The sequence below is a fragment of the Anarrhichthys ocellatus genome, unplaced genomic scaffold (genome assembly GCF_004355925.1).
Source record: "Anarrhichthys ocellatus isolate YVR2014 unplaced genomic scaffold, GSC_Weel_1.0 scaffold55, whole genome shotgun sequence".
NCBI lineage: Eukaryota > Metazoa > Chordata > Actinopteri > Perciformes > Anarhichadidae > Anarrhichthys > Anarrhichthys ocellatus.
The window spans coordinates 2,416,148-2,443,396 of record NW_022280085.1 but is presented as its reverse complement, the minus strand read 5'-3'; the positions used below and the strand labels follow the sequence as shown (position 1 = coordinate 2,443,396).

The 27,249-nt window shown below is 47.1% G+C and overlaps 3 protein-coding genes across 8 annotated transcripts; 2 read left to right on the top strand and 1 right to left on the bottom strand.

The window, feature by feature from the left end:
- Positions 1 to 73: 73 nt before the first annotated feature.
- On the bottom strand, positions 74 to 10,495 carry trappc5 (trafficking protein particle complex subunit 5). Of its 4 annotated transcripts, none has more exons than XM_031871023.1 (4): positions 9,792 to 10,495; positions 3,135 to 3,263; positions 1,951 to 2,265; positions 74 to 1,870 (listed from the first exon to the last, which is right to left on the bottom strand). In XM_031871023.1, exons 3-4 carry the CDS (start codon positions 2,218 to 2,220, stop codon positions 1,574 to 1,576), a joined length of 567 nt encoding a protein of 188 aa, XP_031726883.1. In that variant the 5' UTR covers positions 2,221 to 2,265; positions 3,135 to 3,263; positions 9,792 to 10,495; the 3' UTR covers positions 74 to 1,573. The 4 variants fall into 4 exon arrangements, with proteins under 4 accessions (XP_031726883.1, XP_031726882.1, XP_031726885.1 ...); XM_031871022.1 differs by having other exon boundaries at positions 10,067 to 10,495; XM_031871025.1 differs by having other exon boundaries at positions 1,951 to 3,263; positions 10,067 to 10,495.
- Positions 4,155 to 8,907, top strand: pglyrp6 (peptidoglycan recognition protein 6). Its single transcript, XM_031871020.1, has 5 exons — positions 4,155 to 4,827; positions 5,062 to 5,868; positions 5,954 to 6,164; positions 6,244 to 6,538; positions 8,818 to 8,907. Exons 1-5 carry the CDS (start codon positions 4,761 to 4,763, stop codon positions 8,836 to 8,838), a joined length of 1,401 nt encoding a protein of 466 aa, XP_031726880.1. The 5' UTR covers positions 4,155 to 4,760; the 3' UTR covers positions 8,839 to 8,907.
- On the top strand, positions 9,897 to 27,013 carry wizb (WIZ zinc finger b). Of its 3 annotated transcripts, none has more exons than XM_031871012.1 (17): positions 9,897 to 10,314; positions 10,800 to 10,979; positions 11,071 to 11,263; positions 11,476 to 11,551; positions 12,480 to 12,622; positions 12,705 to 14,345; positions 15,344 to 15,796; positions 16,508 to 16,912; positions 18,893 to 19,045; positions 19,432 to 19,974; positions 20,050 to 20,496; positions 20,586 to 21,098; positions 21,280 to 21,807; positions 21,900 to 22,111; positions 24,334 to 24,628; positions 25,482 to 25,638; positions 26,075 to 27,013. In XM_031871012.1, the coding sequence occupies exons 2-17, from the start codon at positions 10,881 to 10,883 to the stop codon at positions 26,457 to 26,459; spliced, it is 6,243 nt and encodes a 2,080-aa protein (XP_031726872.1). In that variant the 5' UTR covers positions 9,897 to 10,314; positions 10,800 to 10,880; the 3' UTR covers positions 26,460 to 27,013. The 3 variants fall into 3 exon arrangements, with proteins under 3 accessions (XP_031726872.1, XP_031726873.1, XP_031726874.1); XM_031871013.1 differs by having other exon boundaries at positions 10,798 to 10,979; positions 11,479 to 11,551; XM_031871014.1 differs by having other exon boundaries at positions 10,798 to 10,979; positions 24,382 to 24,628.
- The last annotated feature ends 236 nt before the right edge of the window (positions 27,014 to 27,249 follow it).

Genomic DNA, 27,249 nt, shown 5'->3' with positions numbered 1-27,249 from the left:
CGTGCTCTCATCATTCGTCCTGTCAAACTTTCCAGGCAGATACCATGTCAACATACGTTATACATGCGTGTGGTAATGACTACAGTTTTATTGACGGTTAACAGACAAATACACAATAAGCAGAAGGAAGCATTACGAGCAGGGCGGTAGACAGGCTTGTAGGCGAACTGAGGTCATGAGACCCCCGACACAACCCCCCCCTGAAACTATAGTTCGACATTTTTGACATCACTCATGTCTGTTAAGATAAATACCACTAGCAGCCGCTTAGCTTAGCTTAGCATAGAGTGGGAACAGCTAGCCTGGCACATGTCCCCCCCAGTATAACCAAATGTTGATTTTACATTTTTTTTGGAATGGATAAACAAACATGATGTTACATTTTAATTAGTGAGCTCTTGAGGCAATGACAGGCGGATTTTGTTACCTAAGGACAGAGCCAGGCTAGCCGTTTCCAGTCCTTGTGCTAAGCTAAGCTAACTGGCAGCAGCTTCAGACTGTACAGAAACAATAGTGGTATCAATCTTCTCATCTAACATGCAATATTTTTTAGGACATACAAATAAGGATATTCCGTAAATGTCAAATGTCCTGTTTTTTTGGGACAGTATAGAGACAGACAGGAAATGGAAAAATTCCCCAGCTGCAATCCAACTTGACACATTCTGGTAACTTGGTAATGTATTTTAGCCTCTTGGTCAGCAGGATGCCGAGTCTAAAGATATTGTATCCAGCTTATAAAACACCATGTGTACATTTTGGTTTTAGTTTAAGATTTTAAACTCCCCTATGATAATAATAACCCACACATCAGTGCATACACTAAATAAAATAATAAGATATTAAAATGAAAATGAAGATATGACCTCAGGTTCGTCAATGCTAGCTACGGCCCTGCTTATGAATCTATTTTACAGAGATGAAACACGCAGCTGTTAAACTGGAATGACCAAAAAAAAAACTTAAGTCTGTTAAATAAAATATTTTGTATTTTGTGTTGCGACACTAACCTTTATAAACATTATATAAACCAGGAACTCTAATTATTTGGCCTACGTTCAGTTGGTTGACTTTGATCCTACGAGGCAAAGGATGCACATCAAAATGACTTTCATTATCAAATGATCTGTTGAGTATTTCTTTGATTCAGTGTTAGGTCGATATAAAGTATAAAAGAGCCATCACAAATTCCCACAGCCCAAATTTAAGTTATTTTATGATGTGGTCACAGTATTATCTAATATTTTCAGTTTTATGAACCATCTGTGTTGTAAAAATGTGACGTGAAGCTCACGAATAAAAAGTGATCTTGAGTAAACAATTTGTGTCACTTCATGAGATACAACAGGAGCGAGATGATCCACAAAAAAACAACAATCGTGGAGGATTGAACCAACTAGCCGTGGCTCAGCACGGTGCAGTCATCCATCCATAAAGTCCCTCCTGTCTCATAAAGTCACCACAAGGAAATTCAGTCAGGAACAAACACCAGCCTGAACCTGGATGATTTAACTTCATCTTGTATTGATCAGCATAACTCCCCCCCCCTCCCTCCCGCTCTCTCCAGTCTTCCTTATCTGCCATCCAGAGCCTTGTCCCTGGCTATGACGGACTCGTTGAACTTGATCATCAAAGTGGTGCCCTTGTGCCAGTGGGCGGTCACCTTGGCGGGGAAGCCACTGTGCGTGAGGATGGCCTCCACGACGCCCGCCGTGAAGGCGGCGCAGTTCAAGCTGCTGTTCTCCTTGGGCACGGAGATGTACGCGTTGATGAGCGGCTCCTTTTCTATGATGTAGTAAGTCTTGTCGTCGTCGTTGGCCTGCTCCAGCTTGTCGGCCTCCTTCCCAAACAAAGACTTCCAGACATTAACCTTAAAACAAACAAACAAAAACAGTTAGTTTAAAAGTTACTCAACTCTAAAACCATCGTCGGTGTTCTCTGTTTGCTTGCCTTGATGAAGAGCAGCATGTTCAGCACTTTGGTCTCCCTCTTGCCGTTCTTCTCCCTCAGCACCAGCACGTCCAGCAGGCTGGCTCCGACGCTCTGGCCCATGTCGGCGAGGCGCGTCTGCAGCTCCGACACAGAGTACACGCGGCTCTGACAGTACTGGACCATCTCGGAGAACAGGAGGGCGAACGCGCTCACGCTGACCTCGGTCTTGGGCCGGGTTAGGGGTCGCTCCAAGATGTTGGATTTGCCTCGAGTGAACCGCGTGTCCATTTTGCTGTCGGTGGGTGACGGCGGTCCACGGCCACGGGTCGGTATCTAGCAACACACGTATGCAGATAATTTATAACTAGTTAGTTTAGTTAGCTACAGGGAAAAACTGGATACACGTGGACTGAGCCAAGAGCTTTTCTGTTGATAAGCGATTTTTTTATGGATTAAAGCATGATCTCTAGCAAATATTTACATGTATTGGCAGAATAATCTGCACAGTATGACCAATGGTAAAGATTCCCAACTGTAGCCAGATTATGAATAAAAGCAGTCAATGGTGACTTGAGCCTCTGTCTCCCAGGCGTCACATTTAACACCACATCCATCACGTGGGGAAAACTCCTTCATACAGATATCAGATCTGCAGGCTACCTAAACTGAACAGGGCTGCTGCAATTTACCAACATTCCATTATTTATTAATCAAATGTGTTGATCTCTTTCAGATTAATGAATGGGCTGTAATAGCGTAATAGTCTCTAAAATGTCAATTTACTCACTAATTTACCATAAATTACATTACAATAACTACACTTCCACACATCACATTCTCCATGGTGGTTTCATCCACTCACTAGAATGAGGAAAGTGTGTAGCTCGTGCTTATCGAGAGTTTTCCAATCGCAACAAATACAAGCGAAACATTATTTAACCTTTCGTCAATCCAGGCTGTCTGACCTACCCGCTGTGATCCACTAATGCCCCGTTTAAGCCTCGCAAACACAACAAACAGCTGATCACCAATAACGTTAGCTGTTAGCTACTTTAGCCAAACATGCTAGCTGGTACTTCCTGTTTAAATAACTGCACGCGAGCCCTTCCAGCAGAGGACACACACACATTTTAAAAACACAAACATAGAGTAGATAACTTGTTATAAATAATATTTATTTATTTCTTTGAAGATACACAAACCTTGTTGCAGATTAGACGAGCGATTGTACAGCAGCTTCCGTCTTTTTCTTCTTCTTTTACTTTTTGAATGGTCTCAAACTGCAACCAGGATATAAATTGCACTCCGCCACCTAGTGTACGGGAGCGTCACTGCACAAACAAAGACGAACATTTACTATATAGTGAAAATATGTATGTTTTGGCTATAGTGTATGTAAAACAGTTAAATAGTTTATATATTTGTTTGTCTCATGTGCATTTTATTTCGAACTATTCACAAGCTCCACCCATGTCTTATAATGACCTCATACACCTACATTATATTTATACTGATTTAGTTGTTTAATTGACAAGGTGTCCACTGATCAGCAGAGGAAATAGTAGGCAAACTCGGTCACTTTTATCTCTTGTCCCTGGCAAAAATGTCAAGGTCAGCCTAAAATAAAACTTAAACCGGCATGTCTTATATAATCAATATAAACAACACAATAATATGTGTATGTGCTTACAAACATTCTACTTTTTTATTTTTCCTCTAGAAGCTGAATAAAGGTCCAGCTCCCTCATCATGTAAACCGATTGCATTTTTATGAAGCGGAACAATGTTGGGGAAACAAAACAAAACCAAAAAAAGATGTCGTCACTTACAAAACCCCCAAATGAGTCTCCTATATTGTGTTTCTGTCCGAATTGTACCCAACGAGCTGTTTCGCTCTGAACAAATCTTGCTGAGCTGAAACGTGACACCCATGCTGGCATCTGAGCACCTTCATTTCTACGTTGTTTACAAAAGAATCACATTTACAGACCGTTAATCACAGCAGGTACTGTGACTATTAAAGCAACCGGTTATTAATGTCCCTTTGTGAACATCACCTTATCTTTCTTGTTCCTCCCTCTAAAAGGTCTTTACTCTTACAGATTACAGTAATTACACATTTATATCTTTGACCTTTGTTATTTGCATCCCAGACATTCCGCAATGTACTTCCCAGTTCAACCGCAGACTACGACCACTTCCTGTTCTCGCCATCACATGCTGCAGCCTAAACACTGTTTCCCTGTGTCTTTTGGTCTCAACAGTTGTTGCGTGCCTCTTCATCGCTGACTGAATAAAAGCAGCATATGCAGATATATTTGCTGTCACTGCTGCCCGGCACACACGTAATTCATGGTTGTGGGACTCCGACTTCCTCAGTTTTGCTGCTTGAGAACATCAAACAAGAACATGCGTATTGCCTCAGAGAGGACTACCGCTGATTTGTACAGCAGAGAGGAGTTTTGCCGCTTGCTGGTTTTATTCCCAGAAGGTTGTTTTTTTTTCACAAGCAACAGCATTAACAGCAACCGCTGTGACCGAAATGTATTACAGAACTTGTGAATTTCTCCAAAGCGCCCGTGTCCGTCACACCGCCGGCATACGTGGGAAGACCTTGAGCGGTAAAAAAGGACATAAAATGACTGTGACTCACACTGCAGGTGTCAGATTCCCACATTGCTCAGTGGGCCACGGCAACGGGCGGAACCCAGGCGTATCTACAGTAAGTCAACAGTTGCATAACCGCCCGCTTTATTATGCAGGTGAACTTGTATAAATGACAAGAGGCAACAAGGGGAGCAGACATTTGGAGCCACTCACACCTCAGGATGGATAAAGGCGGCTGGAAACCCGCCCTGGCTCTTGTTGTGGCGTTGCTCAGCACGTATGCAGAAGGTAATGGATGTACACACTAGTTTATTCATGTTTTTTTTTTCCTGTTTCAAATCTTCAGCTGAGATTCTGTACAATTGTGTGCTTTGTCAACTTTTACGTTCACTTACTTTGATGCTGTCAGACATGACCCACAGCTAAAATAGTCTCTGTATGAGCTCATGTGGGCATCATGTCGGTCGTCTAGAACTAGAGACGTGGGTTTTCATCTGAATGTTTTCTGTCCTTGTCCCTTAGCTACGTCTTCCCTGCACATGGATGACTTCATCGAGGCGGTGAGGCGGGTGGAGGACGGCGACCCTGGGTCAGACCCATTGGCTGTGTTGAGGAGGCTGCGCGGGGCCGCCGGCCTCAACGACGCGTTCATTCGGCACTTCCTTGGCAGCGCCAACTCCGGCGGCCCCGAATTGAACGCGAGCCTCTCGGGTTACCTCAGCAAGGCCATGCACCACAGGGTGACGGAGGACGCCAAGGAGGAAGGTGTGGTCCTGACGCCCGACGGCACCACCGTTGCCCTCGCGCCCCTCCTCCTGGGCATCGAGGCCGGTTTCCTCGCCAAGATGGCGGGCCGCGTGCGGGGCCTCTACCAGCTCACTCTGGCCAAAGACCTGGACAGCTCTCCTCTCCTGGGACTCGACGGCTGCTGGGACAACATCACCTCCCCTCAAGTCTTCACCCTCCTCAGCAGCAGCCCCTCTGCGCTCACCGCCGCTCGGGTCAACGGAGGCATGGACGGCGCGGTTCTAGGGATGGAGGTCTCCGCTAAAGACGGACGCCCTCCTGCGCTCAGCGGCCTGCTGACGGAGTACTACTGCCGCCCGCTGGAGAGCGAAGGACTGAACGCCGCCCTGCGCCTCGTCAGCCGGCGCCGCAGGGAGAACTTCAGGGGGCTGGCCGCCCCTCCGGTGCTGGCCAGACAGGTGGTGAAAGCGGAAGAGCTGCAGAGGAGACTGACGGGGCGCTCGAAGCTGGAGGTGAAGGAGAAGAAGCAGCTGTTGGCTTTGGTGAAGGAGGGAATGAAAGAGTTCGTCCATAAGTACATCGGTGAGTGAAAGAATTCTGAAAGCAATGGTCTCTAAAAAGGATTGTCATCCTGCATTTACGCTAACCGGCCACACCTTTTCTTCAGATTGCCCGCCCATCATACCTCGCTGCATGTGGGGCGCCGAGCCGTACAGAGGAACCCCCACCAACCTGTCTCTCCCTCTCTCCTTCATGTACATCCACCACACTCACACGCCGAGCCAGCCCTGCCTGACCTTCCAGCAGTGCGCCGCGGACATGCGCTCCATGCAGCGCTTCCACCAGGAGGACAGAGGCTGGGACGACATCGGCTACAGGTACGGTCTCGTGTCAAATGTGTGCCAAACTTAAGCACCGGACTCACAAAAGTTTACCTCCCGTGTTCCTTTCAAAAAGCTTTGTCGCAGGCTCCGACGGGTACATCTACGAGGGCCGAGGCTGGCTCCGACAAGGGGCCCACACCCTGGGACACAACTCCGTGGGCTACGGGGTTTCCTTCATCGGGGACTACGTCACCGGGCTGCCCTCCCAGCACTCCATGGAGCTGGTGAGGGATAAGCTGGCATCCTGCGCCGTCGGCGGCGGGAGACTGGTCGCCGACTTCGTCCTGCAGGGCCACAGACAGGTGGTGAACACTTCCTGTCCCGGCGACGCGCTCTACGCCGAGATCAGAGGCTGGGAACACTTCGGGGTACGTACTAGAGGGGGCACAAGGGGCGAGCTGGTCAGCTGACCTCCGACAGGAAACAAAGCTGGAATATCCAGAACGAGAACTCCTTTTCCAAATTACCCGTAGTGCCCTGACGCCAAGAGTCTGCGGCCTTTTTTTCCATCAGGGCGTGGCGTCCCTAGTTAAGTCTCCTAATCCTTCCTTTTGGACATGTCGGGACAGACGGGGCACGTCTAATTAACCCTTTGGTATTTTGCACATCTGTTGGTTCTTACGGTGTTGTTGGCATACAGTTCTCCTTTTCGTGTTGTCATTGATCATCTCACGATCGCCCACCTTTGAGCTTTACCGTGAGAGCCTTTAAGGGGGCCTGAGCCTTTGAATTAAACTGTATATCAAGTAGATTAAACTGGCTCCACCTCCACCAGCTGTAACAGTGACGTGTTACATCATTAATGCATCAGTATTAACCAGGGGCGTTTCTAGGATACAAAGAGAGGGGGGGCTTAGCCCCAAGGGGAGCAGCATGTTTGCGCGAGTAGCACGCGGCAATTTTTTTGGGGCCCATTTGGGGCCGCGGATATCCATTGTTTCAGACAGTTCATAGATCAATCCTAGTGCCTGGGGTTTATATCGTTAAGTATGATGATAGGCTATTGCAGTGGTATTCAACTAAAATTCCAAAAGGTCCAGATTGAGAAAATGTCCTCGGGCAAAGGTCCGGAACATTACAATAATATCTAACTTGTGTTATTTAGTGCCATATATATATATATATAAATATATTCAAGAAGTCTAGTAGTAGTAACGTCTCTGTGTAGTCAACAACTGTCAAATCAAATAAAGAAAGTACACATGAATTATATTTTAACAATTATTATTCTCACTTTTCAAATTTAACTTTTCAAATTTATTTTTATAAATAATACATAGAAATACATAAATAAATGTTCTTCTCTTTTCAAGTAAAATAATGTCTGGATTAAAGAATAACTGATATAACAGAAAGCTTTTGAAGAATGTGCATCTTAATAAAATAAAGTACTTCATTTTAGAAAAATTATTTCTCTGAATTGTCCTGCAGCTTTAAATTCAGTTCATTCTGGTGTGAAGTGATGTCAACCAAAATACACGATATTCTATTTTTCTCATCTTCTAACAAGATAAATCAGTGAGCATGGACTTTATGTGTGGTTATTAACACTTGTTTCAGCTCTATCCTCTCTGTTAATATCCTTGTTGGGCAGTGAATTCATGTGTTAGGATTCTGATCATTTTGGGCTCTTAGGTTTATTGTCTTCATTTCAGATGTGAGTGGGTACGTTTGCTCAAAAGAGTTGTTCTTTGCCTCGTAGTGCGCTTCATTTGCCGCTTTTAGCAATAGTTACGGTTTCTGAACATATGATACTGGATTTAACTGCCTGTGGTAAGAACTAACATATAAGATTCTGTTCATTTTTGCTTATAAATTTTATTCTCTCTGAACACATTTCTCTTTTTGGAGAACGTCATGTGAGATAACTTCTTCGATTAGCGCAATATTCCTGCTCTTCTTTCTATTTCCTCGTCTCTCCCCCGTGTGTCACGTGTGTGTAAACCTCGCTCGAATCAGGAAACTTGTCAGAATACCTATATTTGATTGGCTGAGCTGCATCACGTGATGTGATATACAAAGCATTGGTCGGTGTGTTTCCTGCACCACTGAACAAGTGCCGTAACTGCTGAATAAGAAGCGCCGGTTAAAGTACAAACTCATTGCCTAATATGTATAATTCCAAATTATCTATAGGTTTTAAATCCTGGGTCCAGATCCGGATCCGGACCACGGTCTGCCAGTTGGGGAGCCCTGGGCTAATGGATTGTAATTTGAAGGGGGAGAAAACATATAAACCAGAATGCACGCACATCTGTAGCACGTTAGAGTTTTAAATAACTTGTCCATGTGAGAAACAATAGTTTAATTTAATGACATCACCAAAATAAAAATACATATATATTTTTTTTTAAAGCCAATAATGCCAAATTATTTGGGGGGGGCTGAAGAACATTTTAGGGGGGCTTCAGCCCCCCTAAAATAGGCCTAACGACGCCCCTGGTATTAACAATCTAATGATGTCATATATTATAAATATATCAGTCACAAGGGACATTTCACTGCAGAATAAGTAAGTTTGATACTTTAGGTTCATTTTGCTGATAATACTGCACTGCGATGGATTGTTAACTTTTACTTTCGTAAAAGATGTGAATACACTGCATTCCCGTTTCCCTTGTTTCATTCCCTATTTCCTTCCCTTTAGGAGGTCAAGAAAGGAAAATGATCTGATTGGCAGGAGGAGGGCCTCGAGTGAACCAAAAGCTCATCACAATAAATATTGGTTTTATTCTTATGTCCTGATTGTTGCCGCTTTCTTTTGAACACTATGACGTGTGCTGCATGAAATCTGGTGTGATTATTAAATTAGTATTGATTAGTAACTAAGTACATTTACTGTACTTAAGTTAACTTCAGAGGTATTTGTATTTTACTTGTTACGTTCAGCGGTAAATATTGTACTTTTTCCTCCACTACATTTATTTGATAACTTTGGTTACTAGTTACTTTCCGGATTCATATTATTAAAACAAAATGTAATCAAAAAAGTTATTATGAAGTAATACATAAATCATATGTTATATTGTATTGGTCCTGCGTGTAAATTCACAAGCTACCCAGCCGTATATAATAAAGTAACTAAAACCAGCCACATTAGTAATGTTTACACATTAATGCACCATGAATTCAAATCCAATTTTGTACAACAATACATTATTCTGCATAATGAGTACTTTTACTTTTAGTGGCTTGTTTTAAGTATATTTGGATGCTAATACTCTTGTATTTTTACTTAAGTAAAAAAATTGTAATGCTATACATTTACTTGTAACAAAGTATTGTCTATACCGTGGTATTAATACTTGTAATACTACTATTAGAGTCAGTACTTGGTGTAAAGTGTCCTTGATGGTAGAAACACAGTTCTACCTCTGGCCAGTAGAGGGCGCCAGATGACCGCGTATTAACCGGCAGTGAGGCGTTTATTGATTTACAACATTTAGAACATTTTATTACACTAACTAATGACAGACTAGTCCAGCTGTCCTCACCTCAAAGCGAGGGGACACACCTGGGACATGTTTTTATACACGTGCTATTTAACACGGTGGAGGATATGTGGACCAAACTGCTACTAGGTGACACTAAATTGGCACCAAATGACAATTAAAACGTTACCTGTCTCCATAAAACGATGTCCGGCATAATTAAACGTCACCACCGTGGCTTGTCAACACCGGCTAGTCTCGTATTATCTCGCAGAACGGAGTGTCGTCGTGACTCAAAAACACGTTACAAACGAAAACCTTTCGCACACCCCGGCGTCAAAACGAGAATATAAACCGAGGAGCCGCTTAAAAAAAAAAAAAAAAAAAAGTTGAACTTATTCAACTTGACTGGCGTTCCGACTCGAAAACTCTTTCTCCGTCGCCCTCCCCGTCGACGTTACTTACGTACGCAGCCGTGGCGTGCCCGCGAGCCAAATAACATGGAGTCCTCCGTCTGGCATCTTCAAGGGATCCATGCGAAAACCTGAGCGGCGGTTCGGAAGGACAAGTTTGTCCCCGCGGGAGCAGTCGAAGCCCCCGGCGAGCATCGTCTCGGGGCGGTGAAACAGCTCCGTCCTCACAACTATGACGAGCGGTGCTTGAACGAGCCAGCCCTTTTTTTCTACTGCGACCCGCAAGCCAGGCCGAATTCAGTGAGTATTTGCACACAAAAAATAATAAAATAAAAAAAACCTGCAGCTTTTGGTCGTTTTGTGCTTCTAAACGGCATCGTGCGCGGATGCATTGTTGTCATAGTCACCTGACAACGACCGGATCGGTACCAGCCACGTCCTCTGGAGCAGCAGAGGCCAGCCCGTTGGGACACCCTGGATGCATTTTCCTGCTTTTTGAGAAGGGGGGGGGGGGGGCAGCAAGGAGAGGACATGGGCCTGAGTGGAAAGGAGACTTATTTATGTAACCAGCTGGGCGCCCTATTTCATTCTTTCAGAGAAAAATAGGCCAGACAGTCCAAAAACCTGCAGCTGGCCAAAAAAAAGACTGAGGACAGATTCTGCAGATTCTTCCATACATGTCATTTTTGATTCTTCCCGCACAGTCTGCTACTGTAGTTGTTGTCTGTGAGTAAGGGCAAGTGGTGAGCAACTTTTATCTGGTTTGGTGTGTGTGTGTTCCAGAGGAAGAGGAAGCTGCACAATGTAGGACGACTGGTCACCAGTGGGACTCCATACTGCTCTCTGGGGGGAGGGGTGGGGGGACCATGGAGCCAGAGGGGCGACCCCTAACCCCAGGGACCAGCTATGGGCCCGCACCCTCCACTTCAGCACAAAACCCCGCCTCCCTCGAATGCACCTTACAGGTAAGAGACCCCATCGGGCCTCGCCATCGTTCGTCGCCGCCACTCCTGGCGTCAAACTACATGTTTGTTTTTTATTATTATCGCCCTCTAGTCCTCATGCTCTCCAAATGTGAGGGACGGCCCGATGTCTGCCAAACGCTCTCGGGTGGCGCGGGCCGGAGATGAGGGCCCCGGGTCCGGGCCCAGCGCAGACCCAGGGAGGAGCGCACAGAGGAGATTCAGGTCCTCAGCCTTTCCTTCCTCCCTAAGCTGGGACTCTGACTCCGAGAGAGAAACACAGGATGGTAACACATGGCTTATTACCTACTGGGACCAGTCGTGATTACAAGTAGCAGCTAAATACATGATGCCATCGGTGTCCCCCCCCACACCTCTGATTGTTCTCATTGTTGATTCAGTGTGCATGTAGTCAGATGTCTGTGTATCTTTGATATCTGTGGACTATAACTGTGGGGTGATGATGTGGTTGTGTGTTTTGTGTGCTGTCATGTGTCAGAAGAGGAGCTACAGCACTTTTCTAACCCTCACGGTCTGGCTGCTCACAGCCCGGGATCCCCTTCTTCTGGACTCAGGTGAGGAGGAGGAGGAGGAGGAGGAGGAGGAGGAGGAAGGGCAGCGATGTCGGCTGGTTTAGTTCAGGAAAAACATCCAGACACACAGAGAGAGAGAGAGAGAGAGAGAGAGAGAGAGAGAGAGAGAGAGAGAGACGTCACAAAAGGCAGATCGTCGGGATATTTGCGTCGTAGTGTCTCGTTTCCAGTCTTCGTGCTAAGCTAAGCTAACTGGCTTTAACACTCTCGGCAAGGAAGTGAAGACTAACTCAAGCTTTAGTGCTGAAGTCCAAGTTGTATAGCTTTTGTTTCTCCCAGGAAACCTGCCATGTAATCTTGTATTCAGGCCCATACTGTATAATATAGCTCTATGTTTTATTTCCCAACTTGAGGGTCTGTTTTAATATTGGGCCAAAATCTTCTATCATGACAACGTATGTCACAACTTGTGTTTTCTGGCAACTCAATAAATAAGTAGTGTATATATGAAATAACCACATGGTCTTGTATGCTCTTGTGTGAACTTAATAATTGACAGATGGAAAGTATTAAGTATTTTCTCAATTAAATAAGAACTTTAGTTCAAAATGATCTTTTCTGATTTTCTCTTATTATCAATTTATACAAAGTAATTGTGTATCACTGCAGAGCTGCAACTATAATTATCATATTAAATAAAGACCCTATTTCAAATAATTTTCTTAACTGCAAGGATTGAAATTATGGGGGACAAATACTTGCACTTGTTTTTTTATTTGGTTGGATTTACAAAATACTGGAATCAGCATTACAGTGACTGTTTTCCCCCAGTTTGCGAAAACCCCAATAATTTGAATGAGAAATAAGAGCTCGCACATGGTCTGTCATTTTGACTTGTTTCAGGCAGAGATGCTGCTTTCCCTTGTCAGAAATGTCATGTAACTCTTTTCCCCTTTCCGACGCGGCTCAGACTTCATAGTGAAGATGAACCTGAAAAACTGCAGCACTTGCATGGCGAGACCGACTGGTCTACTGCTGTGGAGGGGCATGCCGGCGACCACGAGAGCAAAAAGACAGAAGAGCCAAATACGTCTCTGCTCGGCCCAACAGACTGTGAGTAACATAAGGACGAAACCCAGAGCTGCCTGCACACTTGAGAGCGTCCATTCATAACTCCTCCGTTTTCTCTTCGCAGTGGCAGACAGCGACGCGTGGAATGTATCCGAGCTGTTTCTGTCCAAAGGAAAACCAAAGGATGGTTGCCAAATGGAGGAGGAGGAGGAGGAGGAGGAGGAGGAGGAGGAGGAGGAGGAGGAGGAGGAGGATGATGATGAGGTGGGCCATAGTGAGGGAGAGAAGAGGCCCAAGGGAAAAGAAACCAAGGAGCTTGAGAGGGATGTGTATACCTTCCCTGGAGACTCGGACCCCGAGAGTCCCCCTCCCGCCCCCTGGGCTCATTGCACATTCATTCAGCGGTGCCGCAAGAAGAGGGTGCTGCTCAGGCCCTTCTCCGGACTTGGCACCTTAAAGCGCACATCGCCTGAGGCCAGCAAACGGCCGACTGCTCAAAAATCCCAAACCACTGAGACGACACAGCTCGATCGAGGTGCAGGGGTGTATGATTTTGAGGAGGCCAGCTTCAGAGAGGCAGCAGTGGAGGAGCCGATGAAGTTTGGAGGGAAAGGGGACAATGAAGAAGAGGAAGAAGAGCCGGGTAAAGAAATCTTCACCTGCGTGGAATGTAGCATTTACTTCAAGAAGCAGGTCCACCTGCAGGAGCACATAGTGGAGCACTGTCAGAGTGGCGCAGCGGGCGGCAGGCGTTCGGGAAAGGGCGGCCGATTTCGGTGTGTTGAGTGTGGATGGAACCTGCCAAATCGGCTCGCACTGGCTGACCACCACAGGAGGCACCAGGAGTCTCGTCTAAAGATCTTGGAGGAGATTGAGAAACTGAACGGAAACGGGAAGGTGGGAGAGATTCAGAAGTTCGACGGTAAGGCGGTGGAGCATACAAGCTCTGACGGGGCTATTATGCGAGACGCGGGCAAAACGCCAGAGCCAGGAACATCTCCGCCACTTTCCCCGGCCCCGGTTTCAACACCAGACACAGCAGTTCTCGACTCGGACGGCGCTCCTCCGAATTCAGTTCGAAGTCCGGCTTCGGCCCGAGGTGTTTCCGCCTTACGCCGCCGCTTCGTCTGCACCAAGTGTAACTTCAGCACAAGAACCTCCCAGGCACTGGCCAATCACACCAAGACCCACAACAGAAAAAAACCCGCTCGCCAGGCTGCCCCCCCGTCCCCTAGTCCACCATCGTGTTTGGCATCAACTTCCCTGGCCTGTGGTCATTGTGCCTTCCTGACCTCCAGTCAAACTGTAATGAGGGAACACCAGAAACTTGTTCACCCGGCGCAGGTCTCCATCAGCGGGGCACTGGCTGATGAGACTGGCCAGCGTTGGAGGTCTGACACGGGCGCTCGTATATCAAAACCCAGCCTCGATTCTGACCGTCTCTCTGGGTCTGGATCTGGATCCTCGCACGATGCAACTCGAGGCGAGAGCCAACAAGGAGCCGCTGCTTCTGAGGGCGGTGCGCCGCCAGAAGGTGCAGCAGCTCGCCCCGCGAGCCAGGTGGTCTTCAAGTGCGTTGGGAACAGGAGATTCAGCAGAAGAGGGAAGACTTGGACTGATCTGGCCAAGTTTCTGGAGGATGACAAGCTGACTGGGAGTGAAGAAGAAGAAGAGCAGAGCACAGAGCTCGACACCGAGTGTTCCCAACGAGATGCTAACTCAACTGTTGGAGGGAAACCGCACACCAGAGCACGGTCCAGCACAGGTGAGACTCAATGTCAGACTAAAGACTCTAATGCTAATGCTAATGCTAAATCATTATGTCACCCAAGTCGTATATCCACATTCTCAAATTGGATAAGACATCCATCGGATTTCTGCTTGCTCATAGCTTTGTGTTTGTAATTGTGCTGAAAACCTGATCATACAGAAAATATTAAAGCTGCACATAATATTTTTTTCTCATAAACAATGGATTAAATAACCATGTGAAAGGTGTACAGTGACAAAGAGAAAAATCCACTCACTCTGCAGTTCACCGTAGCTCTGCAGAGCATTTTAGCATCTTTAAGCTAATCACTTTCACTTTACGGCTCACAATTTTTCTATTCACTCTAACCGCTCACACTGTCATTTCCAGACCACAGCAGGCAGCTGTTTTCAGCTAAAACAGCTTTGAAAACCTACTGTACGCTCCCTGCCCAGCACCAAACAGCTGACGGTAAAACGTTAGCGATTAGCTTGTTTAACATAGTGGAGCATTTAGCTGCTAAAAAGCCAGATATTTCCATTCGGAGTTGGTGGAGACCAAAAACAGAGCTAAAAGTAGAGTGAATATTGGACTTACATTTGCTAGGTGGACTGAACACGACTACAAATGAATGCTAACGTTGCTCCGTGACTGATGGATGTGTAAGGCAACTGTTTGTTACACCAACAAGTAGCTTTTCCAGTACATAACCCTTTAAAAAAGCTGTTTGTGGGTTTGTATGAATTATCACATTTCTGTAGCAGAAATCTAGCTGTGTTAGCATAGTTATCTGTAATCCCTTTACCTGAAAGACTAATCAGATTAATGCAAAAACTGGGCAATAATCAAATTAATACACTGAATGTAAACAATTGATATAGTGACTTAGGCCAGACAGACTTTAAGACTCACCCAAAACCTAAGTTTCACATGTGGTATTTAAGGTAAACATTTTGGTTAAATTTAAATAGGATTCGTCTGTTTATTCAGAATTGATTTTTTTATCTTGATAGAGGACTGCTCAGCACAGCAGAGCACCACATTTTCGCTCCTCCCTGAGAAGTGTGTGACGGACGAAGACAAGCTGGAGGTGGAGAAAGATGGAAAGGTTTTCTTTCTGAGGAGGAGCAACCGGGTTACCGCTGCTCCCGCGGAAACTGACAGCGAAGACGACGACGACGACGACGACATTGACATTGACGAGGAGCACGTGCGACGTCTCCTGTCGGAAGGGTTCTTGGATGAAGACCCGGACGAGATCGATGAAGACTCGGAAGCGCTCAAGAGTGTGGAGAGGAAGTGCCCCTACTGCCCCGATCGATTTCATAATGGCATCGGGCTCGCCAATCACGTGAGGGGCCACCTAAACCGAGTGGGCGTCAGCTACAATGTGCGTCACTTCATATCCCCCGAGGAAGTCAATGCGATTGAGAGGAAGTTCTCCTATCAGAAGAAGAAGAAAAAAGGTCAGCGGCTTGCGGCGGGTATCTCGCTATAGGTTGTGTAGAGATTCTAAAGCCCAGACAGTCGGTTTATGATGTCTTTGTTTTAATATATGCTTGACACAATGACCCTGACGTGAGCCATGCGGTAGTTGCTTTGTGGATTCCTCTCTCTATAAATCAAATTTCTGGTTACCAGCTGGGAGCACTTCATTGTGAACTGCTTTTACAAGTGGTTACGTTAACATAAAGCAGTGGTTCCCAACCTGACGAAGCAAGGGTCATAAATCTGAGGGGTCGCAAGATGATGTCGCAGAGTAAGAAAACTGGAGAAATTAAAAGGTTTAATGCTTACCATTTAAGCTTAACGTGCTAATATTTGCTAATTAGCACTAAACAAAAAGTATAGCTTGTCATCAAAGTCATCTAGGTGAAGAGGTATGAGGTCATCAAAGGGATTTTAATATATCCTGTGGGGAACATGAATGGGCACCAAATTGAATGGCCATCTATCCGGTTTTTCACTCAAAATGACAACATTTTAACCATCTGTTGGAGCTAGAGGACAAGTCAGGGGATCACTAAAGTCATTCATCTTCAGGGGACCATGATTGTCTGTACAAAATCGCATGGCAATTTATCCAACTGGTCCAATAGCTGTTGGACCAGTCATCTTACAGCTGCACTGCACATTCTGTCATATGTCTAAACATGTTGCCCCCCCCACACACACAGTTGCCAACTTCGACCCGGACACATTCAGCGTGATGCACTGCGAGTTCTGCAGCGCCGGCTTCGACACCCGGGCCGGCCTGTCCAGCCACGCCAGGGCCCACCTCCGCGACTTCGGCATCACCAACTGGGACGTCACCATCTCGCCTATCCACATCCTGAGGGAGCTGTTCTCCAGCAGGCCCGACCTTACGATCCCCACGGCTCCCCCCCGGAGCACCTACTCGGAGGAGGAGGAGGAAGAGGAGGAAGAAGAGGAAGAGGAGAAGGAGATGGAGGAGGAAGGGGAGGGAATTGTTGAGGTGAAGTTGGAGGGGGACACAAGCGAGAGCGTGGCCGTTCCGGATGCACCGCCCTCAGCATCTCCTCAACGCTTGAAGGAGGAGGACGGGGTAGAAGAGAGTGGAGGTAAGTTGTCACTATTGATCTATCCTTAAAAGTAGGCTCATAAAGCACCTGATTTATCCTGCTGGATGCTGATGCGTTTGATAGTTATTATGGTGATCTGGTGCTTTGAACTTTAAACATGGGGTATGTCACCCCAGTAATGATGCCTGGAGGGTTCATGGAGACTGTTACAAATTCATAGAGCAGTGAGTAATGTTGAGTTTAGATGCTGTTGTTTTAAGTGCATCTGCCTGTTTGCTTTTTTAACCTCTGAATAAAAAAAAGGCCTTGACCCGGGTGACACCGCTGTGCAATGTGTGAAGTGTTTGAATCAGGATGGTGGCTGTGGAGAAAATCAGCCTCAACAGAGAGAGTGTGTGTGTGTGTGTGTGTGTGTGTGTGTGTGTGTGTGTGTGTGTGAGAGAGTGAGAGATACCCCGTGGTTGATGTGGCACTCGGTGCATTTCATCCCAACCTCCGCCTCCACTCGATTGGTCACGCCTTAGCTTAGCGGTGCATATGGGGGCAAAATGGCTGCTTCCACCTCCCCGTAGACCCAAACAATAGCGGAAAAAACTGTCTGGCGTAGGCTGCCGGGGAGTCCGATGCACTGCGGTTGCGGACCGGTGAGTACCGCGCGCTGAAATTCCCGAGCACCCGCGTGCCCCTTTTGGATCGCACGGCGGCGTATACGGCGCCGCGCGTCTCGAGCCGCATCCTCTTGTCACATCGTAGCGAGACATTCAGCCATTAAAAAAAAAAAAAGGAAAAAACTCCAAATTATCATGCGATACTTATGTATCGAAAACCAATGTCGCGCGCAGCCATGCAGGTAGCCCATGACACGGGTGTCAAATAGCTCACAAAGCGGGTCATTGTTATTGTTTCGGGTTGTTTCCCGTTTTTTGCACGCGCGGATAAATAGTGATGATTTTGGGGCTCTTGTTGTTACAGTTTGTGTTTCCTTAACGTACGTGGATTCCTTTCTCTTTTTTATTGTGCACGTCTGGGATGACGTCCAGTATTTCCAATGCTGCAGGATCTGTAAAATTACCTACAGTTGCCCAATCCTCGCCATTTTACTTTGCTTTGATTTTTGATAGAGGACACGCTGTGCTTTCAAGTGCACGCATTTGTGTATGTTTTTTTGTAATCAACTGCATGCGAGATTGCCCAGGAAACATGGTAACTTTGTAAGCCAGTATTCCAACTTATGCGGATCAACGAAGTATAATCGAAGTATCACTTTTTCTTTTTTTCTTTTTTTCTTTTTTTACTTGGAAGTATCAGCTCGCTCGTGTAGTGTCACTCCGCCTTGAATGGATACAAAGTCAAGTTAGCGTGGTTGCTACTTTGATCCGTTTTTAAAATAAATACCCGGCTGATTGTGTGCCATTGTCTCCGTTATAATAGACGGTGTTATAACGCTGCGCTCCGAGGTGTCACATCGCTCTTTTACAGTCAGGAGATGAACTGACAAGCGCAGAGCCGCCCACCAGACAAAAAGCATTGTCTGTCTCCGCGTCTCCTCTGATTTACGCGATTTTGTCGCATAAAATGGCACTTTTATTTGTCCCAGGAATGTCTGACTGCGGGGGGAACCGAGACTGCCATGTTTGTTTCATACAGTAGTGCAATTATTACTTTTCCCCCCTTTTTTTTTGACAGGGATTCATTTCTTGATTTCTTTTTCACGTGCACCTCCTCGTAGTATAGACGTTATAATGCGCTATTATTACAAGAGCTGATACATTATAGGCAATGAGCTGAGAAGGTTTTCCTGCTCTCAGACTGCGTCTTTTAAATGTATTAATAAGCTTTCAAAGGCTGACTTATTTTAGAAGCATAGAAATTAAGTGTCAGACACCCTTTATTATAATAGTTATTATCCCAGTCGCTTAATAGGCCTAATTAACATTGCATTTCTTCTCTTGTGCCCTGTAGTCTACTTATAACAGTACTATATTTTTATTGTTATTATTATTGTCTGTAATGTTTTAGGTGAGGAGGAGGAAGCAGCTGAGGATGATGAGGACGAGGAGGTGCCCCAGTGTCCAGCACTGGATGATCTGAGCTCAAGCCGGACACAGAAAGCCGGCCGGTGCAGTGTGGACTCAGACGGCCTCTCTCCCGAAGAGGATGCAGACTCCAAGGGTGAGGGAGGAAAAAAAAACAAAAACGGGAACGCTGACCCTAAAGTGTTGACACGGGGATTGGATTTGCTATAGCAGAGCTTTACCGTGGCTGTCAGCGGGGAGCTTGTAAAACTGACCCTAGGTTAGCGTTGAGGTGAGTGTTCTCCCCGGGGGAATCTCCAGAGGTAGACAAATGTATGTTAGGAGCTAATGAGAGCTCCTCCACCACTTAGCAAGTGTTCCTGAAGACTAGGGTGGGTGTAGACAGGAAGTGTAAGCGAGGCGACACGGCCTCTGAAGGAAGCCAAGCCACCTGCTCTTACTTTGTGAACTTTGTGTCTTTATCAATTGCATTGAAATAAGGCTTGTTCGATGTCTCACCAGCTGTTCTTGTCTCGTTCACAGTCCACGATTTGAAGTGCGCGGTGTGCGGAGCCCAGTTCGAGACCAGGCGCGGGCTGTCCAGCCACGCCCGCTCTCACCTGCGCCAGCTGGGCGTCGGCGTCTCGGAGAGCAGCGGGGCGCCGATCAACCTCCTCTACCAAATTGCCAAGAAGCACCACGCGGGCGGCCAGATATCTCTTCCGGAGCCCCTTTCCGCCAAGAACGCCTCTGTCCCTCAGAAGGATGAGGAGCTAGAAGACATGGACTTAGACGAGAAAGCCATTCCCCTCTCCATCCTGGCCAAAGCGGCGAAAGCAGTGCCACCCTCTTCTTCCTCCACACCGTCACCTTCCCCCGGTGCTTCACCGGCTCTGCCTCACTCCGGCTCCCCGTCCTCAGTTGTGAGGAAAGCCCCTATATCCTCTCTGCTGCCCGTGTCTTCCCCCTTGCGCTCCCTTGAGCACAAGGCCGGGGGAATGAAAGGCTTGACCTCTAACCTCTCTGCCAACGTCACGACCAAACCCACCTGGGCACCGCAGGAGAATGACGCTCCTCTCAACCTCAGTAAGTGTCTATGGAACATCGTGAAAAGTTCTTAAGTTTGTTGTCTAAGTCTGGTTATTTCTTCCTCACGTGCAGCACTGGAGGTGGACCCTAACAAGGATATCGTCTGTCAGCTGTGCGGCGCCTGGTTCGAGACTCGGAAAGGTTTGTCCAGCCACGCGCGGGCCCACCTGCGGCACTTTGGGGTGGAGTACTCCGAATCCAAGGGCTCACCCATCGACCTGCTGAACCAGCTCATCAACACGGACGACTTCAAGCACAAAGCCGGCGCGCTGCAGCTCGACGGCCGCGCAAGGCCGCGGGGCCTCGCCACCACACTTTCCGGCCCAAAGCACTCCCTGCTCAGCCTCTCTTCCTCTTCCTCCCTCCTCTGCAAGGTGAGTACAGCCGGCGGCGGGTCCATGCCCAGAGCTACCCCTTCCTCTGCCCCGTCTCTGCTCGGCCCACCCGCCAAGCGTCACAAGTCCTCCTCCATGAGGGTCTTCCGCCTGAGTAGTGGCGAGCTCATGGCCCTTCCACACAGTGAGTGTTGTTTCACGCGATTGATGTTTCCAGATGAGGTGTTAGGCTTCTGTTTTAACACATTTCGGTTCACTTCTTTCAACTTCTAGGTGAACCTCCGAAGGAAATAGGCTGCGAGTTCTGCGGGGAGTATTTCGAGAACCGCAAAGGCCTCTCCAGCCACGCCCGCTCCCACCTGCGCCAGATGGGCATCACCGAGTGGACCGTCAACGGCTCGCCCATCGACACTCTGAGGGAGATCATCACAAGGCGGGGCCTGCCTTGTGCTCTTCCTCTAAAACCTCTCAAAACTCCACCCCGGTCCTCTCCGGGACCCCCTCGTTCGCCTCTGCCCACCTCTTCTTCCTCCTCTCCCTCTGCCACCCTCCTCAGCCGCTTACCCTTCGCCTTTGCCCGCCCCTCAAGTCCCCCACAGTCCACACCGTCTAAATCGAGCTCGGCTCCACCGACGTCCGCCAGCGGGCTGATTCTCAAGCTGAAACCTGAGCCGGTGCAGCTGGAGGTCACCTCGCCAGGAACCGCAGGGAGATCTGCCGGCTTCTCCGGCGAAGCTCTCAACTGCACTTGGAGCAGCTCTGACAGTGTGTTCCCCCTCAACTTGGGTAACTTGGATCCTATGTTTGTCTACAGGGTTAATTTAGCAAATCTACAGGAACTGTTCTACATTTTGGGAAACATACTTATTTACCAGTAATGTTTGTGTTTTAGTGCTCTCTTACTCTTCTTTTGATCTTCTACTTACTTTCTTGTTTCATTGACTTTCTCCCTCCGGTCTTTCCGTAGCCATGGCCCATGAAGTGGAGCCCACAAGAGATATTCGCTGCGAGTTCTGCGGGGAGTACTTCGAGAACCGCAAAGGCCTCTCCAGCCACGCCCGCTCCCATCTGCGCCAGATGGGCATCACCGAGTGGACGGTCAACGGCTCGCCCATCGACACTCTGAGGGAGGTCATGCACAAGAGAGGGGTGGGAGTGAAGAAGGAGTCGACCCAGGGGGCCAGCAGTCCCCTGTGGGATTACAAAGAGGGTTTGGGTGTTTCAGGCTACCAGTCCTCCAAGTTCCGCAAGTCTCCGCTCAGCTTGCTGCAGTCGGGGTCCAGGCTCCACAAGCAGGGCCTGGGGTCCACGTCTGCTACCCCGCCACCTGGGAAGTTCTTCAGACTCTCCCCACTGGGGAAGAGGCCTCTGTCTGAAGAGACCCAGCCAGTGGAGACCGCCAAGTCACCGCCACATCAGCCCAAGGCTTTCTCACCGCTGCCACATGATTTCTCCTTCAAAAGAAAACCTTCCCCAGACAAACACGGACACCAGGGTGAGTTAGTGGTTGTTTTTCCCCCCCCTCCATCGTGTACTGATTGTATTCTTTAAAAGACGATCTCTCATCCCTTTTTCCGCAATTTTTAGATCCCAGTTGCGAGCTGTGCGGCTTCTACTTCGAGAACCGCAAGGCCCTGGCCAGCCACGCGCGAGCCCACCTGAGGCAGTTCGGCGTGACAGAGTGGTGCGTGAATGGATCCCCCATCGAGACGCTCAGCGCCTGGATGCGCAGCAGGCCGCAGAAGGTGCTGGAGATGCATCGCAGCTACATGCAGGGCAACCGCTCCACCCTCAAGAAGGTGAGCAGAGGCAGCCAGCTGCTGGTGATTCATTTGAGCGTGACAACTCGGGTCAACGCAGGTGTTTTTATTAACCGAGGACGCTCACAGATTTGACTTTTTTTTTTTTCTCTCTCACACTTCAGCGAAGTGTTTTGTTGCGAGTTTGTTTTTTCTTCTTCTCTTTCTCGGAGAAAAGATGTAACATTTCAGAAGAAGAACCTCCCACAAAGCTCAGCGGCGGCGATACAACACAAGATCACAACCTTCTGTACTACTCCTCTGACACACTCTCTTTCCTCCCAGCGTGTTTGAATAGGCGCCTCGCTCCGAGATCTAACGCTCCTCAGCTGGTGGCGCGACAGACATTTTGTGTCTTGGAAAGCTTCAGAGACGTGTTGTCTAACAGCTTTGAGCCTTACTGTAGACCCTGTGTCTCGTCACCCGGCAGAAATCACTGTGGGGACGGATGCCAGAACAACTGACTTGATAGTTGCCATAGTAACCAGGGTGCCTGGCAGCTTATGTTTCATCCTCAGATAAATTATGGCATGCTGTTGATAGGAGAAAACATACAGGCTTTTTTTCTCTCCCTTTGCTTTCTTTCCCTCCTGAATTAGTTTCTGGTGCATTTGCGTCACTGTCACACCTTTTTCCCCGAGCTGTGATGTGACACACATACAGAACGGATCACCTTTTAAATGTCCTTGTAATCATTACTGTAAAGGGAGGAACAAAACCAACGAAGCTGCGCGTGCTGTTCTGTGCTACTGATTTAAATGCATGATTTAAAATAGACCGACCATGTAGACCATTAATTGATTAGCCAATCAACAGAAAATTGATCAGCAACTATTTTGGCAATTAATTAATTGGCATCATCATCTTTCAGGCAGAACAAAAACTCCCCCAGTTCCAGTGGCTCATGCTACTGTCTTTGTGGTAGCAAACCCAATATTTGGGGTTTTAATTAATTATTTAATTAATGTGTAAGTAATGAATCTGAAGACTCGTATTGGGCTTCAGGGAATTTTTGGGCATTTTTCACTATTAACTGACATTGTATGGACCAAAAGAGAAATCGAGAAAATATTAAACATTACAAAATATTGTTAATTGTACCCAAATATATAAAACACCCAATTATTAAAAAAAATATAAATAAGAAACGCAGGGAATTGACAATATTGTGAAAACGGTTCCCTTCAGTTCATTTAGATGCTCAGTGATTGCATTGGCCTCAGGTGTTTTTAATTGCAGCTGATTAGACCTCTGGGTCAGGGGGAAGAGCGGTGGAGCTATGCTGGGAATTGTGTGACGTTGACGAACTCTTAAAAGAAGGTTGAACAGGATTGACAGGAAAGCAAGAGGCACATCAATCAGGTCTCATCAGGAAATGAGTGAAAACACCTGTGTGGGTGGACTGCTCTGTGCGTCAGGGCTTCAAAGAGATCTCTATGTCCTCTGAATAACAATGAGATGCCTTTTCATGGACACAAATATTCTTTATTCCACCGCGGAGCTTTCAAGTGCAGCACATGGTCTTCAAACAGCAGCTAGTAGAAACTAATATGTGCAAAATTTAGATAATAGTTTAATTAAATCTATAAATAAATAGATAAATCCCAATTAAAGGAGTGCACCACTATTAAACTAAATATATGTACATATTGGCAGTCAAAATCCTTTCTATAGCAAATTAAAGGAATATTTTGGCATTTATTGCCATCACGCTGCTAAAATGGGAAGCTGCAGCCGGTCAGCTAAGTTTACAAAGTTAGCTTAGCTCGTAAGCCGCTGCGCCAACCAAGAAATGGTCCAGCACAGAATCCCCTGTAAAACCACAACATTTACCGTTCTGTGTTTGTACTAATTAATTAAACAAGAAAGAGAGAAACAAACGTTTCAATTAGTGAGCTTTTAAAGTGCTGGTATGTGGTCGTCTTTATGCTAGGCTAATTAGCTGCTGGCAGTTGCTTCATTTTTCTGAGAGGGGTATCGATCAGCTCATATGTTGAACTATTCCTTTAAGATGAGGATAATAAATGCTGTCAATGTTATATGAAAAAGAGTGTATTGATAGAGTTGATATTATACGCATTATTTGGCCTCATAATGACCTGATTGTTATAACTAGTTATGTTTAATTTATTATCATGGTAATTACAACAGGACATGTCAGGACAAGTGTCTCTTGTTTGACATAATGCTGATTAGCAAACTCATCTCTGTCCCTCTTCCAGAAGAGCAGCTCAACGGATTCTGATCATATCCTCCCCATCTCATCACAGAAGGCCTCCTCTTCCTCCTCCTCCTCCTCCCAGTGGTCGTCTTCATTGGCTGTAAGCCTGGTGCGGGCCGGGCTGAGCCGCGAGGTCAGCCAGGGCTCTTCCAGAACCGCCGAGGGTGAAGCCGGTCCCAACCTCCACGCTCTGTTCAGGCCCGGCCGCAGCAGTCCCAGCCCCTCGCGGCTCGCCGGCGGCCTCCCGCTCCAAGCACAGGTGGCGCGCAGTGAGCTTAACGTCCGCCTGCCGAGAGGTACGTCAGGGGTACAGCATATGGTTTGGTTCCCATGGCATATGCCTGCATGTGCCATTTACCCAATTCTGTACGTTCCTAGGTATTGCTGGGCTCGGTAGGCCTCTGAGAAAACAATTTCAACAATTAGACTACTGACCTTGTCAGTTGGTTGGCCGCAATTAGCCACGCTTTAGCGTTACGTCAGTTGGTTGGCCCAGACCGAAATATGTCAGTGTTACTTATGTTTAGTGCTAATTAGCAAATGTTAGCATGCTAACACACTAAACATGATAAACATTGTAGTAAAACTGAGGCTTATGGGAATGACGGTGCTTTTACAGGCATTTGGTCTGCTAAACATCAGAATGTTAGCGTTTTCCCTGAGAGCATATTAGCATTTAGCTTGACGCACCGCTGTGGCTAAGTACCGCCTCACGGCGCAGCTAGCTGTCGATAAAAAGGGGGCTGAGTGCAAATACACAATATTAGGGTTAAATTTGGGATACATTAGATGCAAGGCAAAGAAAAGTCTGTTATGATAAAAGAAAAGAAACACAGAAAATGAGGTGTTCCATCAGGGGAAGTAAATAAGCCACAGTACTGCACTAGCCTTTGTTTTCAGTGAGGCAGTGAGTTGCATTTTACATTGAATTGGCTTGCATTATTTATTAATTGTATTTCTTTGTCAAGAAAATTTACCTTGGAAGTCCAAAATTAAATAAGAAAAGAGAGAATTACTGCAGTTTTTAAGTCAGCTGGGTTTAACTAAACAAACAACCCCTAAAAGACAAAAATAGTGACATTCAAGTGGTGTGGCTCAGCACCACTTTGTACCGACCCTGTTTTCCCCCATCCTCCTCCTCTTGCTAAGGTTATGAGCGGCGGCCCTTGAAGCACCCGTCGTTCCCAGACGGAACGGAGAGTCCTCCCAAACCCCCCCGCACAGGCACCGTCCCCGCCCTGGTGCCCAAACCGCCCTCCTACCCACTGGTCAAACTGGTGGGCAAGTTCTACACCCTGAAGTGCCGGTGAGTGGAACCCGTGTGTGTTTAGAGCAGGGCGGCCCGAGAGGAAAACGTTCAGGGCCTGTTTAACATTAGACGTTTTAGGGACAGTAGCATTAATAGAACTGTCGGGCTAAGTTTTAAATAGTCCTGTAATCCCCACCCCCATCCCCTGCTGAGCAGCACTCCACTTGTAGTGGTTAATGCGCTATATTGAGAATACTGAATCATTTGGGATTTTCAGGCAAGACCAATGAGTGCTTAAGTTCTGATATGACTGCAGCACAAAAGTTTTAACAGAATCATCTGCTCCCGAGGGAGGCGCTGAGTTTAACACCGTCAGTTTGTATTTGGTTTCTTTGTGTGAAAAACGTTGCTGCAGCAACAGAATATGCAGGTGACTTGTTTCTGCATAATTCCATCTTTAATATGTGTTTTTTTTATTTTCTGCATGCGTCAGATTCTGCGAGGTGGAGTTTCACGGCCCGCTGTCGGTGCAGGAGGACTGGATCCGACACCTCCAGCAGCACATCCTCAAGATGAACTACAACAAGGCCGCCGCGCCCAAAGCGGCCCCCGCTGAACCCCCGGCCCCGGTCGACGCCGCGGCCCCGGTCCCTGTCCAAGCCTCTCCCCCGGCCTCCACCTCTACCTCCAGTACCACCTCCACCACGCCTGCCCAAGCCTCCACCCCGACCTGCGACGCGCCTCCCGACGGCCGCTCCACCACGCCTCCGGTGGCCGAGTGTGCTCCGCCGGTCACTGCCACAGAGATTGTAACTGTCTCGGAGGAGCAGCCCACCCTATCTCCAGCTTCTATCCCCCTCCCCGCCCAGACAGTGTAAGCTCAAACTCATCGCTGTCATTTAAACCCTTTTCTTTTTCCCTTTTTTTAAAAATATCTCTTCGTCCATCCGCTTCTTTCCTTTCGGCCTTCACAAAGTGTTGAGAGAGGATCGTTTCCCCTCCAAAGAGCCCTCTGAGCCCCAAGCACCTTTTGAAGCAGCTTTCTGGACTGTTACTAAGTCCCGTTACCAGGGGAACGAAGCTCTCCTGGCTTATCCGCGAGTTTGGCAAGTATCATGAGGAGAGATGAACTAGTGTTTTGTGATTGCCTTGTTTCTATTGAATGTCCAGGTGTTGACGCAGACCTTTGCTGTACCTCTCTCCTCCCAGTCACCTGGGGATTTAGGGGTTAATGTAGCCCTTTATCAAGCTTCAACCCTCCTGTCTGCTACAGTTTCGTCCCCCATTTCCTTTTATGAACAGACTTTGACCATTTCTATCAGCACGCCGGTTGCGCCGGCCTTCTCACCTAAAGGTCCCGACTGAGATTAAATGACATTTATAATCACGCCAGTCTCGTCTGGTCGAGACGTCAAACATGTGGTAACACGAAGTGTTAAAACGGGCACTTTCAACAGTGACATTGTCACTCGGCACTTACTGAAACGGCCATTTAAAAAATGGGCGGGATTTGACTAAAAGACTAATTCCAATTGGTTAAAGGAGCCAGAAGTGGAAGCACATCCAAAAAGGGAAACTCCCCCTTGTTGACTTTATAATGTAATTCTCTTTCCCAAAATATACATTTTGCTTGAATGTATCTTAAAAAGCACCTATTGAAACCTTATA